This window comes from Stegodyphus dumicola, chromosome 7 (assembly GCF_044657685.1).
Source record: "Stegodyphus dumicola isolate Sdum_Otavi_A_Nest chromosome 7, ASM4465768v1".
Classification (NCBI taxonomy): Eukaryota; Metazoa; Arthropoda; class Arachnida; order Araneae; family Eresidae; genus Stegodyphus; species Stegodyphus dumicola.
In genome coordinates this window covers 49,165,116-49,184,744 of record NC_140774.1, presented here as the reverse complement: position 1 = coordinate 49,184,744, position 19,629 = coordinate 49,165,116, and the positions used below count along the sequence as shown (strand labels likewise).

Here is a 19,629-nt window from a genome sequence, read left to right as displayed (position 1 = left end):
TCCTTTTATACCCTCAAAAAATCTGGAAGATTTCTTTGAAAAATGAGGATCTTAAAAAACTAAACATGGCTAAAATATATGGACTGATTTGTGTTGAGCTGCCATCTACTACAAATAAGGAAGGTTCAGAGTAACCTATAGTAACCTAAAAATCCTTTTTCATTCAATTTTTCTGTGCGTACAGAAGGAAATTTTTAGGTGTGCCCAGACCGGGCACACCGTGCCGCAAAGGGTTAAAAATACATGGCTGCTGTTTGAACAGCGAATTCTTCCGTGATTGTTTCACTTCTTGAAACAGCGAATTCTTCCATGATTATTTCGTTACTTGAAAGAAAGAAACATGAGAAGGTAGTGTTCTTGTTGCTTTTGGCGAAGACATTTACAGATTTCAGTTCTGCCTTCTACATAGGAAATTAGATATGGAGCATTCCTCATTTCGCGAGACTTAACCGCAATATGAGTCCCCTCACCTCTTAGAACCAGGCACAGAGCGTAGGCTTCTTAAGTAGAAGCGTACGATCCTACTTAAATTTTTTCTGTAAAGAGAAATGTTTTGTAATCAGAGAAATCTGCTGTGTATTTCTGTAAAGAGAAATGTTTTGCACGACACTTAATGTTTCTATCTTTTTTTATGTTAAAAAAATTTAAGCTGCGTTTTCCTAGACTTTACGTTGTATTTAGCAACCAGACAATTCTGCAAATACTACTGTGGAACTTAAAAATCTAATGATTTACTCATCGCATGGGCTGGAGCCCACGAGCGGCCGCGCGGTAAAGTCGCTGAACTCTGCTAGTTGGGTCCGGGGTTCGAATCCTGGCGAACTGGTTAGCTGCATAAGAGGTTTTGTAGTTCTCTGCTTGCGTAACGTAGATAGAGGCCAGTTCCTTTAAAAAGTCCTCCACGAAGGCATTGCTCCCCACATGCAGATAACCATTGCAGTGCTTTGCCTTAATCAGTTAATCTAACACAACCTAACCTAACCTCAAGCAGACTGGAGAATACCCTGTTACCAGTACATTTGCATACGGCATGTCATAAGAATTTATATTTACTTTTCAAACTATAACTCCTTAACATACAGGGGGATTTAAAACCAATTTCCACTATTTAACACTTTCAAGAGAGTACTTTAAAGCAGTTTATTCTTTCGGGTTTGCTACAAATTACGTTCGCTATTGGCAATGGATAATGCTTAAAAACTTTCGTACACTTCTATAGCAACTAATAATAAGAATGTTTTACTCGGCACACCAGCAATCATTTAAAAAGTTATTTTATTTGGATTTCTAAACAATATTTTACAACAAGCTCTATTTTATACTATGTATTCGGTAAATAAACTAGTTGCTAAAACTCTGTATTTGGTTCAATGTACAATTTCTACGCTGCTGTCTGAAAACAGAATAAAATTTAATGATCTGATTAAATTTTGTAGTATCTTATATGTATATTTCTGTTTTTAATTGTGTTGAAACGGTAATATATATTATACTATTTTGATAATTTTCTGCTTATGCCATTTTATATTCAAATTTTCAATTCAATAATTCAATAATTTACAGTGTACTGAAATGATAATTAGGAACATTGGTAGAATTGCTATTTTTAATGAAAGGCCACATATTATATACGTACCTCAATAAAGAATCGTTCTGAGTATTCAATCGTATGAAGCCTATACTTGAGTTACTCTTGGAATATCATGAACAAATTGGCTGTAGCAATAACTTCCTTGCTCCATTCTTTCGTTAAATTTTTCGCAGACCAGCAAACAATGGAGAGGTTGTGCGCGTGCTGATCGAGACAAGGTCACAGCGATTTACACTGCCTAACTTATCTTATTGTCATCAGACAGATGTGGCTATTTTAACTAAGGTCTCCAAACCGTTAACTGTTTTTAAAGAAATTGACATTGATGTTCTGTAAAATAAATGGAATAATATCGCGAAAATATGTTTCGGTTAAATACGGCTTTCTTTTTGAATTTTATTCGAATTATAGCCGTAAAATAGATATCTTTTGATCACAGAATTGCCTTCAGCGGAGTCTCTCCAAATGTTTAGGTCTATCAGGTTACGATGCATTTACCCATTTTCTGAAGTGCTGCTGTTAGACGTAAGAGGTAAATACAATATCTTGCAAAAGGAATCGCGCATTTTTAGTTTCCGAAAAAAACTTCAAGGGCATTAAAGTGAAATTATGAAACATGTCTTTCTTTGGAAATAAACATTTATCTAGGCTTTTTTTAACCCCAAATATATCTACTTCGTTTTCATCCCATTGAGAACACTGCAAAAATAGTTCATCATCAGCTTCAAATTCATAGATGAGCTCCGATCATGCAATGATAGTTGTGGAGCTACTGTATTCCGAGACTGATGGACCCTCAAGAAGAGAAGTTTCTTTTCTTTTCTGGAAACCTCATCCAAACCTTAGAAAAATGTATCTTTAATTAAGAATTAAATTAGATAAATATGTAATAGGTACTTTATATGAAGAGAATTATTTTATGAAGAGAATTATTATTTTTCATTAAAAAAATTAAATTGAAAATTAATGTGATTTGCTGATTAATAGTATTAATTTGTGCTCCAGGTGTCACCTACCCCTGCGTTACATTTAGTTACAGGAGTTATCTTGCATTTTTTACTCAAATTGTCAAACTTTTGTTCTATTGATATTGTTAGAAATTCTGTATGTATCTAATAACGTTTAATGAAATTATATGTAAATTTTAGTATACTTTGCACAATGTAACATGAAAGGGCTCAAGAGAATGAAGATTCGTGGCAAAAATAAGGTTACAGGGGCAAATCCATTTAACATTGAGGTAAAGGTTATCTCGACAACGCGCCGATATAGAGATGGTGTTGGCAACTAATTTTTGTCACCAAATTTGGCGAGAAATTGACAAATGTCCCTAACATAACGACCATTCGGACACATTTTGGTCCGACCCCTGTGTAACGATAACTGGTCATATCACTATGTAACTGTAACCATATCCGGCCCTATGTAACTGTAATATATGCCTTCCAGCAATTGCGAGAAATCGAAATCTCTCTGAATCTGGAAATTTCTCGGCGGCCGCAGGAAAACTATACAAGACCGGAGAGAGCATCGGCTCTCAGTTTTTATTCCAGAGGTTGAGTTCGTAGTATTCAGAGGTCTTCGTGAGAACATCGCTGTTTAGATGCGCTTTGTATTACGTTGCGTTTAACATTCTTACTGTAGTTAGAAGTGGTAACTATTGATTGTGCTCTGCGCTACTGAGAAGAGTACTTACTACGCTACGAGTACTTTTGTGAATAATTCCAGAACTATTAAGTGTTTCTTTTGGGAAAATAAACTTTATCAATATCTCACTGCATTCTGTACATTTAATATATTACGAACCCATACGCATGAAATAGTACTGTCTACAGTCGCATTTCATATTCTGTATTTAATTTTGTTTCTGTATTTTGTTCATGTTGCCATATACATAAAAAAAGATTTTTCACTTTTAAATACATCTGTTCAAATAGTATTAAAATGTTTGCATCCGTGTAAGAAACATTTTTTGCGTATACATCGACTGAACAATCGAAAAAGCGGAAGTACTCTCGCATATCCGTCCCTGTTGATGTCGTGTTACTGACCTCGGTAGCCTACAAGCTAAGCTTCTGATTAATTTTCAAAGATAATATATCTTTATAGTTAATAAACTCTGGTAAACTAGTGTGAGTGCTTTATAATTTTCTTCTGGAATTTTTATTTTGGCTGGCGGAACTCTGGGATTCCACGGAACACAGTTTGAAGGCCATTGTGTAAGGTTATGACGGCACCACCATCTTTTCGATGTGTTCCCGATATTCCTATGCATCCCAGAAGCGTCTAACACCTACGAATTTTCGACTTCTTGTCTAGCAGCTTATATAATTCAATTTCGTGTGCTTAAAAGTTTGGACAATTTCAGACAGTTTCATTCTTGGAATTAAAGGCATCTGATCACTTTTGTGAGACACTGTAAATATTTAAGTGATTATTGAATCATTAATTCGATTTTTCAACCGATATTATGAAACAGGAATTTCATTTAGAAAAAATTTGTTTTAGAGAAGATAATGCATGGTCATTTTTTGCGATCCTGTCAACATCATTAGTTCTGCGCCATCCCTCAAAAAAACAGAAATACTTTGCGACTTCGATTATTCTTACTTCAAAATTTTGGATAAGACTATATGAAAGTTTCTTCTTGACAAAATCGATCAAATTCATGATATCTCTCGATAAGCTGAGTTTCTTGAATTCGGTTAATTAAAATTTCGATCGGTCGCACTGAAGTGCACCCCATAAAATTGTTTAAAATTAATAAATTGTCATATAAGGAACTGTTTTAGTGGCAGATTTAAGAAGCAAGGAATTCATCTGTTCAGAATTTTGGAGGCTTCTTGGAACGTGGAGTCCTTAACGATTACTACATGCATCCCAAGTAGCACACGACGTTGCAAAGACGTTGCAAACTGGTCCGAGAGGTTGCAAAGTGGTCGGGGTAACTTTTACGACGTCTTTACAACGTTGCGACGACGCAAAATATTTGCCGTTGCATCTTGGCAATTTGACGACGTCGCTGAAATGTCATTGCTATGACCGCTTTTAGACGTGGTCGTTTATGCAATTTTCTCATAATTCATCTGCGACAGCATTCAAATTACATGGCCACAGTCGGACCTCAAATACAAGATTAAACAGCTGACACTAGAAAAATGGCAGGACCAATGGCGAGACGGTCCGCAAGGACGAAGAACGTATAGCTTCCTTCAAAAAGTAGACACCATCACTCCCTACTTTCTGACCCGTTACATCACAGGACACGGCTCCTTCCCCACATACTTCTACGAGAGAAATCTGTCAACAACGGACATGTGTGTCTGTGGTGAAAGGGGTGATGCAGATCATTACCTGTTTCATTGTCCGCTGACTTACAGCCATCATATCAAGCATCCTACCAACATCGAAATAGAATTTAAAAGATTCCTAATTAAGCACCACAACTTCCACAGCAATATTAAGGCAATTATCGATAAGCTCCATCAGTACGGACTTGACTTATGCCAGCCATAAAAGTGAAACTACTGTCTTCAAGACTACAGAGACATCGCCAGCTAAGTAAAAGGAATGAAGTCATTCATCCAAGGGAGTGCCTTCAGTTTCTGCAATACACATCTAAAATACGAATGAACCGAATGTGAATCCATAAATCAAACCACAAAACAAAAGTGTACATGTCCCAACGAACTAGACATGATCTTGACCTTTGAACTACTAGTGCACACAATTCAATGAACTGAACTTTGAACCCTAGACTACATATGCATAAACATGTACAATACCAAAGCACCAATCTCCATAAATATGTAATTCTCTCAATGCACACTGCTTTTTGTATTTTGTACTTTGTATTTTTGTATTCTGATATTGTATTTCGTACTCTGTTAGCATTTCAAATTATGGATTTAATTTAATAATATGCTTATTTACATAACCAATTCCCAGTACCCTGTCAAATTATATTTCTGTGCACAAGTATCATGAGCTCGCAAATGAAATGTAACCTTATCTAACTATTGTCTTATTATGAAAAATGCAGCCTTTTAATAGTATCCAACAAAGACCCAAAACTTGGCAGTGATGTGCCCATGGGGGTGCAGTCCTCTAGTTAGTTAGTATATACGGGCTGAACGAGGAAATACTAGACGATAGATACTGGACGAGGAAAATAATTCGGATCATAAGTTCATTCACTTTAAGATTGATCTCACATTTTCTAGTACCAGCACGAAGCGTTTTCACATAATTGAGTCTGGCATCAAGAAATTTAAAAACCTCCTTGCTAAAGAATAAACTTCCATTTTGAATGGCATAAACTACTGCAGGGATCACAACCAATTAAATGAAATCTCCAGTAACTTTTTATCAATCATACAAAGAATATCCCAACAGAGCTTTAAAATTAGAGCTCCAAGAAATAAATTCACTGCATATTGGTGGACAAAAGAGTTGAGGGCAGAGAGGAACAAAACTAAAGTCTTAAGGAGGAAAATAAAGTCTACACTGGACGACAATTCTAGGAAGGCTGCATGCGTGAGATACAACGAGCAAAGAAGGATTTACAAAAAGAAAATTATGGAAGCTAAATTAACCTCGTGGAAAAAATTTTGTTCTCAAAATAAAGATACGTATGGCATTCTCCATAAATTGGCAACTAAGAAATTCTTCGTTCCCACAAAAATTACGCTTCTTAACAAAGACCACGCAAGCAACAGCAATCGTATTCCTGATTCCCAGATTCTATCGCAAGAAGCAGCAACCAAAATCCTTGACTCTATCTTCATGGATGACAATTCAGAAAATGACACACCCGAGCAGAGAGAGATTAGACTTTCCAATTTCTCACAGAATGGCTCAGAAGAGTTCGCCTTCACTCTGCAAGAAATTAATAATATTATCAAGCACCTCAACAATAAGAAAGCTCCTGGCTCCGATTCTATAAACAACAAAATTCTAAACATTATGTACAATTATGACTCAAGAATCCTTCTTAATTTCTTCAATAAATGCTTAGAATTGTCGACCTTTCCCGATAACATGAAGAAAGGACAAATTATACTTTTCTAGAAGAAGGATAGGAGCCCCGAAGATCTTTCTGCATTTCGACCAATAAATTTGCTGCCCGCCATAGGAAAAGTTCTAGAAAGACTTATTGCCGAACGGTTGAGATATCACTTATAACCCCATAATTCCCATAATTCTTAATAATAATTAATAATTTGACACCTAAAGACTTAAACATGCAGGCTTAGTAACAATGTTTGGCTGAAACCTTTCCCTATAGATGATGTTGTTCAGTTAATATCGTGAAAATATGTGCAATTCTTTATTAGAGGTATAGGCAAACTGTGGCCTGCCGGCCAGCTGCGGTCTGACATATATTTTAAAAATGCATTATATAATTACGATATTGATATAAATACTTAATATAGTATAGAGCTCGTGTCAAAATAGAAAGGGAGGCCAAATCATCAGCCCTTGAAAACGCAGAGTTCTGTTATCTCTTTTTACATTTCGTTCGGCGTGTTATCTCTTTTTATTGACATATGTACACAGCACGTTTTAAGCACCTAAATTATCAAGCAATGAGGCTGTATTTGCAAGTTGAATTAACTGAGTTACAATCTAGCAGTCGTCTCAAGCAGTTGTTTCTCAGTGTTCCAAAATTAGAGTTTTACAAATCGTTATCGAATGTAAGTTTCCCAAACTTAATACCTCACGCCCAGAAATTAGTGCTATGTTTGGTTCATCGTATAAAGTAACAAGTGTTTTCTAGCATGAACTTTAGGAAGAATTCTGTTAGAAATAGACTACAAATGAGCATTTAGCATCACTTCTCAGAATTAATGTATTACAATTTCAATCTGAATTTAAGGAACCTTTAAAGCTACAGTTTCATTCATCACATTAATATCTGTATTGCAATATTTGAATATTCTTTTTAAAGTTTTAGAAACTATATTGGCTCTCTATTTATTTATTTATTTATTTATTTATTTTTTGGTGTTTGGACCGTTCCTTAAGAAGTTCGCCCATCACTGCTTTAAAAGAAGATATGTGAATAAAAGTTTATGATGGATTGGTTGTGTTTTTAGTAATATTGAAATATGAAAAGAATAAATGTTGCATAATTCAAATTTTCCTAACTTCGCTTTTATAAGGTGATACGAACAGTGCCATCTACTCATGAAAGTTTGAACTGATATTTATTCTTATATCGAAGAAAAAAGAATTCGCTTCTGTTGTAAATCTTTAAATGCAATTTTTGAGCCGTTCTTAGTCACTTTAATCTGTAGATTTTACTAAGATTTAAATAATAATAATAATAATAATAATAACAAATTAATGAGGTAATTTGTATCTTCAAAGAAAGCTGAAATTATTTTCTTTCTCGATAAGCTGAAATCTGATATGATACCCAAACTACTGATATCATGATCTAAATCATTATTCTAGATGTATTAAATACAAAGTTATTTGTACTGTTTCGATTTTACAGCTCATTTAGTTATCCTTACAAGTAACTGAACGCTTGCTATTGTCTTAAACACGTATTTAAGTAAAACTGTGATTTGTTTTACGTATGCATTCTGCAATTTTGCTTCTAATTGAAGCAAAACAGTTGTTTCATAATTTATAACTTTATTCTAGGTGCACCAGGGGATTTCCGCAACACCTTTCCTCAAAGTTCTAACTGACGATTAGTCTCTGAACAAAACAGGACGTTCTTCTCATTAAGGACCTGTATGTCAGAGGTGTGCATATGTTATAATACCTCCTCAGAGGACTTTCTACAGAAAATCGTCTCATACTCATCATACAAACGAATAACCACGAAAACGTACTGCAGCTACCCCTTCCTTCAGGACTTAAACCCAGCGCGAATTCTGTTGTTGAACAGTCTTATTCATAGAGCCATTGATTAAAAAAAAAAAAAAAAAAAAATCTGTAATCTTTCAGATTATATATGACATCCAAACGGGCGTTTTTTTAACCTTTTGTGTGTCACCTTTATTTATTAAATATCATTTTCCTCGTACTTAAACCATAAAATTCAATTCAACAGCAATATCACAAAATATTTAAAAGAGCATATTCTTTAGAACTTCCGATACGCAGTCTCGCGCGCTACAGATAATTTTTTTTTCCGTGTTCCAGATGCCCAGAATTTGGGTTTCCAGATGCCTATATTCGGGTGGAGACGTATGTTGTTTAATCACAATGCGAGAAACATGCATACATTTATGTAGATTCTTCATTATTTAATTTCTTTAAATATAATACAAGGCTCTAATATTAAGTGGCAACAATTTGAGAAGTGAAACAACGCAAAATGCCAAACCGAAATTAATAGTCCTTTTGGGAAAATTGCCCCTTTAGGTAAAAAAAAAAAAAAAAAAAAGAGAGAGAGAGAGAGATTAAAATTTGCTGTAATTAAAAATATATTTTTTAATTGCAGAATTATTATAATTAACAAAAGATGTTTTTGAACACCATATATTACGCACCTCTGTACAAAATCGTTTGGGTTATAAATACTGACAATTTCTTTTCTTTTCTTTTTTTTTTTTTTTTTTGTATGCTATTTATGTAGACGTATTCTAGAAGTTGAAAGCTACGCCTCGGTGTAAAATTTGAGGAAGGCTTATTGAAATGTAACTGGAACCTCCCACGTTCGAATCGCCCCCGAAACGATCGCTGGTAAACCTACGCTAAAAGTAGGTAGACGCGCAACAAATCCCACAACTGTTCCGCCGCAAATTACATTCCAGCAAGCTGTATGCGCATCTCCGTATTCATGGCCACGGGCCGTCGAATAGCATTCGCTCCGAGGTGCGAACGCATACATACACACATACGCACATCCATCGTAGTACAGCTCACACATCTATCCATCTATGCACAACGGAACAGGTTTTCTTCGGCCGAAAGCGCGGAACACCTGAACTTCTCTCAGTTGTCCCTTTAAACCGCGAACTGTTGTTTTGTTGTCATCGTTGGAAGAATTCTCGTACAGTGCTTTTTTTGAAACTTGATCGTCATGGCTCCGTCGGAAACGAGTGTCCAGACAACTAATACGCACAAAACAGAATCTTCGTACTCCGGTGGCGTAAAAGTGAGTACAAAAACCGAATCTACAGGAATCGCTGACAATTTGGAGTTAAATCCGTGGTATTTCAAAACTGTTCCTGGAATACTCAAGCTTGTGCAGCTGGTTAGTAAATTCGTATTTTTCTCTAATGATCTGCGAATTGTTTTAAAAGCTGTTTTCAGTTTAGATGGTACATGAACCCGTAAGCGATACACAAAAATGTGACTAGAAGGTACTTGAAAATTTCGCATGTGAATGGGGATATTAGAGCTGGGTATAAAGCGGACTAATTACGATTTTTGTGTGAGTTGTAATTAATTTCTGTAAAATGTATGCAAGTTTCCTAAGTTTAAAGCACCTAAGTTTAAAGTTAAATATACGTAACTGCAAAACGCACTTGCAAAATATATAGAATTAAAAATACCTTTCTCTAGTTATAATCATGCTTCCAGTGTTCCAAAAAATTACCAATCACATATGTTATAAATTAAATATATTTTAAATTAATTCAGTTATATATATTGTTAAAAATGATCTAGTAATGATTTAAATTATGAAGAAATGTATTTTCGCTAAAGAAACACAGCTAGCCACGAGTACTAGCGTAAAGCTAAACAACGTCTCTGAAAGTTTATTTTTGCCGATTGCGGTTGCTAACTGTTGGTTTCTTAAGCATTGAATCCATTTCGCGTATTCTTTTGTGAAAGTATATTTTCAGCTTTTAATTTGTTCAGTTTGTTACATGAAAACAAACTGACTGAATTTGAAAGCTAAAGACCATTATGCTTTAATTAAGACACAATAACACGCCGAACAAATACTAAATCGGGCCAGTAGAGCGGGAGATATAGAACTGTTCCTTTTATTTTTGTGCAGAGCATACATCAATACTGTGCATATTTCGATAGTAAATATAATGAAACCTCTCATGGCGGCTGCCTGTAAAAGTGAATAGCATTTCTGAGAAAATATATAAATACTGGTATTGAATATCATTAGTATCACGCTCATCTTCGCAGAAACCGAAATCGTTTGGAACCGTGGCCTTTGTTTGGGTCATTTTACTGTAACACGTAACATGTAGACAAGTGGGGGAGAAAAAGCAACTTAAAGTATTGATTTTTAAACATAACAACAAAAGTTATGCTTGAAACAAAGTATATTTTTAGTCATTGCCGAAACTGACATCTTTCCCTGACTAAAGTCTGGTCACTTTACGTTTGAAACTTGATTCTTAAAATCCAAGCATAATTTTTTCCCATGACGGGATACCGCGTTTCTTAATGTTTAGGCTTACCTTTTCCTCTAATATACTCTAAAAGAAGGAATTTTAAAACCTAGTAAAATCTAATACACTTACCAATCTAATATATTAATCCTAAAACTTGAACTATCATTATTCAAAGTGAGATCTTTTTTAACACTTTATTGAAAATATCGATTATGTATCATAAATGTCTATGCTTACATGTAATGTAGTTTCTTAAACTTTAACCGCTGATATACGTCCGACAAGCACTCCTGTTATCAATAAAACGTGCTTCAGATGCGCAATGAGTTTTATCATATTAAGAATACTTATAACCTTTCATAAAAATTAAAAGAAGAAAAATTACTGTCTGATACGGCGTACAACATAATAGCAGCGGTTAAACAATAAATGTAGTAATCCTTCATTTCTATTTTAACTGCAGCAATATTATTCCTGAATTAAAAATAGAAAAAGGAAAAAAGGTTAAGATCTTATTTTAAACTCATAAAATATTCAATGAACTAAAATGATAAAAATAATTTATCGTTTAGTTTAATGGAACAAAAGACTAAATAATTTTCTTTATAAAATTCATCTACAACTTTAATAATAAAACTGTCAGGCAAACTTAATAAATTTATAAAGGTAATGGGTTAACAATATAATTCAATTAATATAATCCTTTGTTTAGACCCCAGTTTTACCATGCACATGGTATTTACACATTTTTTAGAGCGATCTGAGGCCGTTTAATTAATGTTTAAAATATTAAGAGTATTTTTTTTTTTAATATTCGATCTGAGCCGTTTTCCTGGATTAAAAGAGGTTTCGCAAAATTTCTATTGATCAACCGAGGTGCGTTTGCGCTTAGAAAAAGCTCTTTTCAGTCCATAGGTGAAACGTCTGAGGATTTCGCAGGAATACGTTGAAAAGGTATACAAGCAGTACCTGTATCAGTCTTCATGTTTCCAAGGAATGCAGTGGGACTTTTCGAAGTATGATTTGTTGCTTTGCCATGATGAAGTTCACTCTTTGAAAATCATTGTAATAAAGAAATGGAATTTCTGTAAATATCAGCCTGAAAACTTTCTCTTGATAGTATTCTGACTTGGATTTGAACACCTTTGTTTTCCAGCTCTTCTTATTTTTAATTTCTCCTAGTAAGAGAATCCCTCGGCGATCATAAGCCCCTCACTGACACTTCCTTTGGATTGACGGAAACAGGCTTGTAGTACATTTTTTTTTTCTCTTCGTTTTCGATAGTAAATAGGCATTTCTTTGTTGCAGTCATTTAGGTAATTTTATGTCTCAAAATTCACAATGTATTTCCATTTATCTCCTGCTAAATAATTTCCTCTCAGTGTTCTATAAATTGTTAAGTAACATACCTCTACCAAAGTTGGTGAACATTATGTTTTTTAGCTTAATTAAGTTGCAAATTTTGGTTTATTACTTTATTTATTGTTGCTGTTAATGTATTTAAAGACTTTCCAATTGATTTCAGCGTCGGCGCGGATTTGCTTTTGTTATCAACGGTTTAATGTTAGAAACGGCAGGCCTTTTTTTCGGGTATTCGTTTGGAGATTTCTTCCCATGTACAAGTAATGAATGACTGTTTTTCCTTTAGGACTGATGATGGGGTTTATTTTGCTCTTAGAAATTTTAATATCATGCTTTTCACAACGTTTTTGAATTATGGACTAGGAGTATTTCTCTTCTTTTTTTAAAAAAAATTCTTTACCGAAATTGTTCTTAAAATGGGTAAACACTGTATCATCTATGGATTTGACAAGTGTTTCCATAGAGCGAAATATCTTTATTTTCCATGCGCCTCGAAGATAGACAATCTAAGTTCTAAGATTGTTGCAGTTTCCGAAAAAGAATCGAGGTCTTTATTTTATTCTTCAAATTTAATTAGTCTGTAACTGCTGAATAAAAAGAGAAGTTTCAAAGCAATAAATGCATTTCTTGACAATTTACTGTAGTGTCCTCAACTGTGACCGTCAAACTGTATATCCCAATGGTGGATTTATGGGGTTGCGCAAGTAGCGGTCGCGAGCGATAACACGTTCCCATAGGCCTTCAAATCATTTTTCGGATTTAAAGAAAATAATATGAAAAATAAAAAAGGTACACAGTGTCTTAAAGTGAAGGAGCCCCAGAAATTCAGGTGAGGTGAACCTATAACTTTATACATCCACCATTGAAATCACCGATGACTAACAGCCTTAATGATTTTTGTATCCTTCAGTTTAATTCGTATTTTAATTAACATCTGTCAATTTACATCACCTTTCCGCATCGATGATAACCGTCAACACGTGTGTCATAGGTGATCAACGCATGGGTATTGTAACAGCCATTTTTTTATAAAGCCATGGACCAACGACGGTGACGTCACTTTAATTGCATTTTAAAAAGCTATCGAACTGATATAATTTAAAACAGATTTTATTTCTAGAATATTCAGACGGTAATATTTAGGACCATTTACCGGCACAGAATAGTGTGATTTACTCGTCGTGTCTAGGAATGTCCTTACTTAGCCTTTATAATCTCAACCGTTGGTCTCAGACATATACTTCCGAATACAAAAATGTTTTATATGACACAAAGGTTTACATTCTGGCATTTTTAAATTTAAAGAAATCAATTTTCTGAAAAATACGAAGTTTAACTTTTCTCTGGTCCTTATATTTAAATTTAAAAAAATTATACATGTTATAAAAAATAAAACACAAAACGTTTGATTCCAGTATGAAAAATTGACAGAGATATTTCATATTAAAATCGGAGATCATATTAAGGGGTCATATACGGAAGAGCGATGTTCTTGAATTTATACATAACTAAAAATAAAATATCACTTTAGGAAAAGGTTTCTCAAGAACATTTTTTCTTAGAGATTAAGTTACCAGCATTTCGATGCAGATTATCGGAAAAATATTGATCAATATAAAATTATTCAAAATGGAGATCTTAAACACAGATTCTTAAATGAAGTTCATGTTATAGAAAACATGAAAAGTTTCAGTATTGGTACGTGGTTGACTCGTAATATCATTTGCACTAATTAAAAATGAAAAGTATTTGTACTTTAACGAGTTTTATGTGCAATTACGGGATTATAATTCTAAATTAATAAAACTCCATGAAAATATTAATAACATATTTAAGCTTTGAAAACTTATTAAATGACTGAGAAAATTATTTCGGCATACCAAATGTAACAAAATTATAAATTAAAGACAGTAGTAAATCACGAAAATGATCAGTGCATGGCATTTAAAAGGAAAACAAATAACTTAATCATATTTATTTATTAACTGACTCCTCAATGCAAATTGAAAACGTCAGAAATTAAATATTTCGGTTAATGTTTGTCGTATACGGGTCAAACTTCCTACATTTTATTTTTTATAATGAGTACAGAATTGTCCTGAATTTTAAATGAAGAATGAAGATGTATTAAAAGTTAGATAAGAATGTATTGACAGCAGATAAAAAGAAGAAAAGTTAGATAGTTAGTAATTTATTAAAAGTTAGATTTTTTAAGTTTTACAAAATTTATTTTCTCAAATTTGAAAATGCCAAGACGGGAATATTTGCTATCTTTAAAGGATTTTTTTAACTGGTCTGTAATAACTATAGCAATTTTATCTTGAGTATAAGTCTGTAATAACTATAGCAATTTTAACTGGAGTATAGGTCTGTAATCAATAATAGGCAAATTTCGAGGTAGTGTGTTCAACAAAGAAATAAAATGATCGAATTAAAATTGATATTTTCATTTACTATGCTAATTCACTGAAGTTCGATACGAAATCAGCCCGTACTCTTAAGGTGTGAAGAATCATCTATATTACTACGCAGTGGTTTGAACAATGGCGACTCATTTTCCTCTCTGCATTGCGAAACGGGAAAGAAGAAAAAAAGAATTCTGATTTATCGAGATGCATTTAAATTTATCTACCGAATTCTTTCCACGACAGTTCTTATAACGGCACAAAAAAAGGAACGCTGTTTACCTACCTACTTTTGGAGGCATGATTTAGCAGCAAAATCTGGAAACGGTGATAAAAAAAAAAAAAAAAAAAAAAAAAAAATAGGGAGAGCGAGACTCCAACAACCTTGCCAAAAGAAGGAAATAAACATCCTACTTTTCGATTTGTGTTTGGAAATATTTTGCAGTTGCGGTTAAATGCAAGCAAAACTTCCATGTTGATTTGTCGATGCATTGGAAATTTGCTGCAAACTGGATGTCATTCAAAAGCGAAATTAGAATTTTTCAGCTGTCTTTACAATAATGTTCACTGTATTAGATAAGATGTTAAAAATTACCTTTCACATAATAACTTCCAAAGTTAGACATCTAAGCGCAATAAACGAGCTTCTTAATTATTGAAATCTAGGTTTTATTGAAATTAAGCCCTTTATGGAAGTTTTTGCCATTTTGTTAATACTTTTTTCCTATCCCTTTCCATACATAGATTTTTGTGTTTACTATTCATTTCATTTTTTAATCTTAAAAACAATGGAAGTTAAGGATTGATTAGCATTTAAAATTATTTACCATGAAACTTACAGCGTTGGTTTTATCCCAAAAGGGGCTATTAGTCTGGAAATGAGATTTTGCGTTTGCTCATTAAAAACCGCGTATCACTTTTCAAATTGTTGCCACCAAATATTATCGCCATATATTAGTTTTAGAGAAATTAAATAATGAAGAATCTTCATTATGTTCTTCACACTGTGAAAAAACAACACTGCCTAGAGCCGTCCACTTTTGACTGACGTAGTTCTCCATTCGAGCATAAAATGTAAGATATTTATCCTTCAATTCTGATTAACAAACTCGCCTCCAAGCAAGTTAGAATAGATGAAGTAAGCATGATGTCACGAAAGTGAAGCCAAGAAACTGTCAACCAGGTGACGCTATGACTTACCATGGCCTCCATAGCGTATGGATAAGACTTCGAAACACATTGTTAAATGAAATTAAGCTGATTTTGAGAGCAAATATCAACTCAGGCTCAGGAAAGTGTCTTAGGCATAATTTGCATAAAATACTTTTGAAACTTCCACTGATTTTCCAGGTTTTACCAAGTATATATTTCTCTTATAGTTACCATTTACACATTTTCATGTACTTAGATTTTAATAAATTTGAAACTGTTATTTGTGTTCCTTATGATTTTTCTATGTTCTAAGTAGAAAATCTTTTATATTAAGTATTAAAAATAGAACGGGAGACTTATAAACGTTCAATGACGAATAGCTAACATGTAGAAAACACCGGCTAGAATGTAAACAAAACCAAACAGAAGTCAGCTAATGGCAGCGGACATGGTAAGTTGTGACGTCGTACTGTGACGTTTCATGGCTTCATTGTAAACTTGCAGGGACATACGAAGGAGGTTTACTCCATTTGTTCTAACCTCTTTGCTCGGCTCCATGAAAGCAATGTTTTGCCGCAGCCGGAAATAAAATTCTTTTATCGTCGGCGCACCAGAGTGTTGCCATTCAATAAAATAAAAGATACTTTGAAATTTAATCTGGAAAGTTTTTGAATAATAAACTAAGCGATTTAAAAGCAATAATAAAGTTCTTATTTTATGCAATTACACTAGCTGGACTCGTTAAAATCATAATGTACTTTTTCTTTTCTATGATAGCTATTTTAAGCTACTACAAGAAATAATATAGCGAATATAAAAATATGTATGGTAACCTCTAACACTCTATCGAGAACTCTAAAGATGTGATGCTTTTAAATATTTTGTGATTTTGCTTTTGAATTGTATTTTATATGGCGTAAGTGCGAAGAACATGATATTTAATAAATGAAGTTAACACGTAAAGAGTTAATAATAGAAAGACAAAAAAATTTCTTAGCCATTTTTGTAAGATTATTGAATATTGATATGCTGAACCGAGAAAAAACTGAAAAAGGTATAAATATATATACCAACTCTTAACATCGCATCGGAAATTTTAACCATTTGCAACTATGCAACTTCTAAAAATTAAAATTTTATGATTTTGTTGTTAGGGCGTTGAGTGAAAAGAAGACGATGCTTAATAATAAAGCTAAAAAAGACACACCCACCAAAATCAAAACAAAACAAAAACAAATAAAAAAAAGTTCAAGCTAGGAAGTAAAAAACCTCAACAAACACTTTTTAGCAGATCGTTAAAATCTGAAACCTTTTAGATTTTCTTTTCCTTTTTAAAAATTTCTTTTCATTCTATTTAAGTGTATATATCATCTCCTTAACATTTTATTCAGAAAACTGATTTCTTTAATTTTATTGTGATATGTAATTTTTGGACTTTATGAGCCTTTAAAATTCTGACACCCAAATAGTTTATCTGTTGTAATGTTTTAAAATTTTTCAAGATTATGAAACAAACTCCTAATCTTTTTTAAAAACAAAAATGATCAAGAAATGTAAACTAAACGTCCATCTAGATCTTTTTAAAAACTAGTTCCATTTCTTTATAACCAGTTTTCTTTTTGTTTAAAAAAAAACATTTATGGTGTTTGTCTCTATGATCAAAACTTTTACCATTGGTTTTTAAACGATTAAACTCTTTTCTGACAAGCTATCCAACTCATATATTAAGCATTCATATTCTCTGATATATTGGCTAATTTTCGAATGTCAGTTGATTTATTCTACCATTGGATGTAACACAATTGTTGCAAACAAAAGAATGATTATTTGTTGGCGAAAAACAACTTTTCAGTTGAATAATTTTATTGGCAACGTTTCAGTTGAATAATTTTATTGGCTAAAAAGATGAAAATAAAAAGGTTAAGAAACGTTTTTATAAAATTGTCTCTAATTTAAAAATATCATAAAATAACTAAAGAATTAAAAAATTATTTAATTTTTTGGGAGCAAAAGGTTACATAATTCTTATCAGAAAATTCGAACAATAAAAGCATGGGAGCCTAAAATAACGAAATCGAAAAATCAAATTGCATTGTCAAAAGTATAAATCATTATTTTTATCGTTTATCCAAGGGTTCCCCAACCTTTTTATTATTCATGATATGAAACTGTATAGATGAAATTTGTGAAGAGTGCTATTTAATCTCCTTATATATCCAACCAATAATTTGCATCTACACTTGCAGCCAGTCACGATTAGCGAAAGATATTTCTAACGCCATACGTTATGCATCTCAGTGTGGAATCGTTTAATTTTTTAGTATTTTACTTTAATATCTTTTGAAAATTACGTTAATAGTATATTGCGCAATTAGTTAAATAATATATTTCATATTTTTATGCGATTTTTAAGAATTTAACTGCAATTTTATACGAATTTACCTTGTGTGTCTATATATTTTCTGCATATACGAGAAGTTGAAACCTTTTAACTGACTGTAATTGTTAAACGGAATTTTTAGTTAATCTTCGACTCCGCCTCACAAAGAACTAATTTTCAGATTCTCGCGATTCTCGCTTTTCAGATCCTTACGTTATTGACATTCTGAAAAGCACAATTACAAAATAAATCACAGAAAAAAAAGGTACAGAAATACCTTTTTTCTGTGATTTATTTTTCTGTACCCTTTTAATAAACTGAGCGTTCTTCAAAACTATAAATTCACACTTTGTTAGATTAAATCTTTACTTATTTTAATAATATATATAACTGATGTAATTTTAAATACAATTCATATCTAATATACATAACTGATAATTAGGAATCTATGCAGCGTTACTGTAATTGATTAAAGAGGTTTCGTACACCTTATATACTTGTAAACAGAATTCTTCGGATTTTATAAACATTTCCACCATCACTGTAATTAATAAATAAGGTTTCTTATGCCATAAACTGTGTACCTTGTTACAAACTATAATCCTATATTTTTATGAACAACTGCAACTTAATTATAATTAATTAAATACCTTTCTATATATTATATACCTAGAACTGAATTATTCGAATTTTATGAATATTTGCACATTACTGTGGTTAATAGATGGTTGTGCTGCAAAACATTATTATGCTGTCGGTCTGATATAGTTTCTTCCTCGTGCTAGTATATATGAATATCCTGAGCGACGCTGACTGCCGTACCTAAGGGCCCGGGTTCGAATCTCCGAGAAGATATGGATATTTGTAAATGTATAGTGTCTGGGGGCACACAAAATATGCGGCGAGCCGAAAGCCTTCTCGAGACATTGAGAAGGCTTTCGTTCGCCGCATATTTTGAGGTAGGGGAAGAGGGATGTGAGATCCTCGGATCCTTCCTCTCAGGGTGCTCTCCTTCAAAATTAGGTGCGGCACTGAGCAAAGTCGTATTGTCATCTATATGGTGCACAAGGCTCTTGCCAACGAATGGCGCAATCTTATCTTCTTCTCATGATGAATTTCGTGGGCTTGCTGTGATATCAGACAAGAGGGATTATTTACAACAGCAACAACAATGAATATGCTAACATTGTTTCTGTAATTTGATGAGATTTTTTAAGTGTATTTGCGTCGTTGTTTACCATTTCTTGCATCATCGTGGAGCAACAACTTTATATTATCTGAGTTAGATAACTTCCGAGATAAAGGGCCTTCGTCATTTATTAATGACATTGATAGAATTAAAAAAAAAACAAATTAGAAATACGAATATACATATGTTGGTACAGAATCGCTTCATTTATCTAGGGAATAACT

The 19,629-nt window shown here is 33.1% G+C and overlaps 1 protein-coding gene across 1 annotated transcript in view; it reads left to right on the top strand.

The window, feature by feature from the left end:
- Positions 1-9,483: 9,483 nt before the first annotated feature.
- The window catches only part of LOC118201704 (uncharacterized), a 60,335-nt gene continuing 50,189 nt past the window's right edge, over positions 9,484-19,629 (top strand). Inside the window, exon 1 of the mRNA XM_035373849.2 lies at positions 9,484-9,809. Within this exon, the coding sequence (XP_035229740.1) occupies positions 9,636-9,809 (174 nt within the window). The 5' untranslated portion in view covers positions 9,484-9,635. The remainder of the gene's footprint in view (positions 9,810-19,629) is intronic.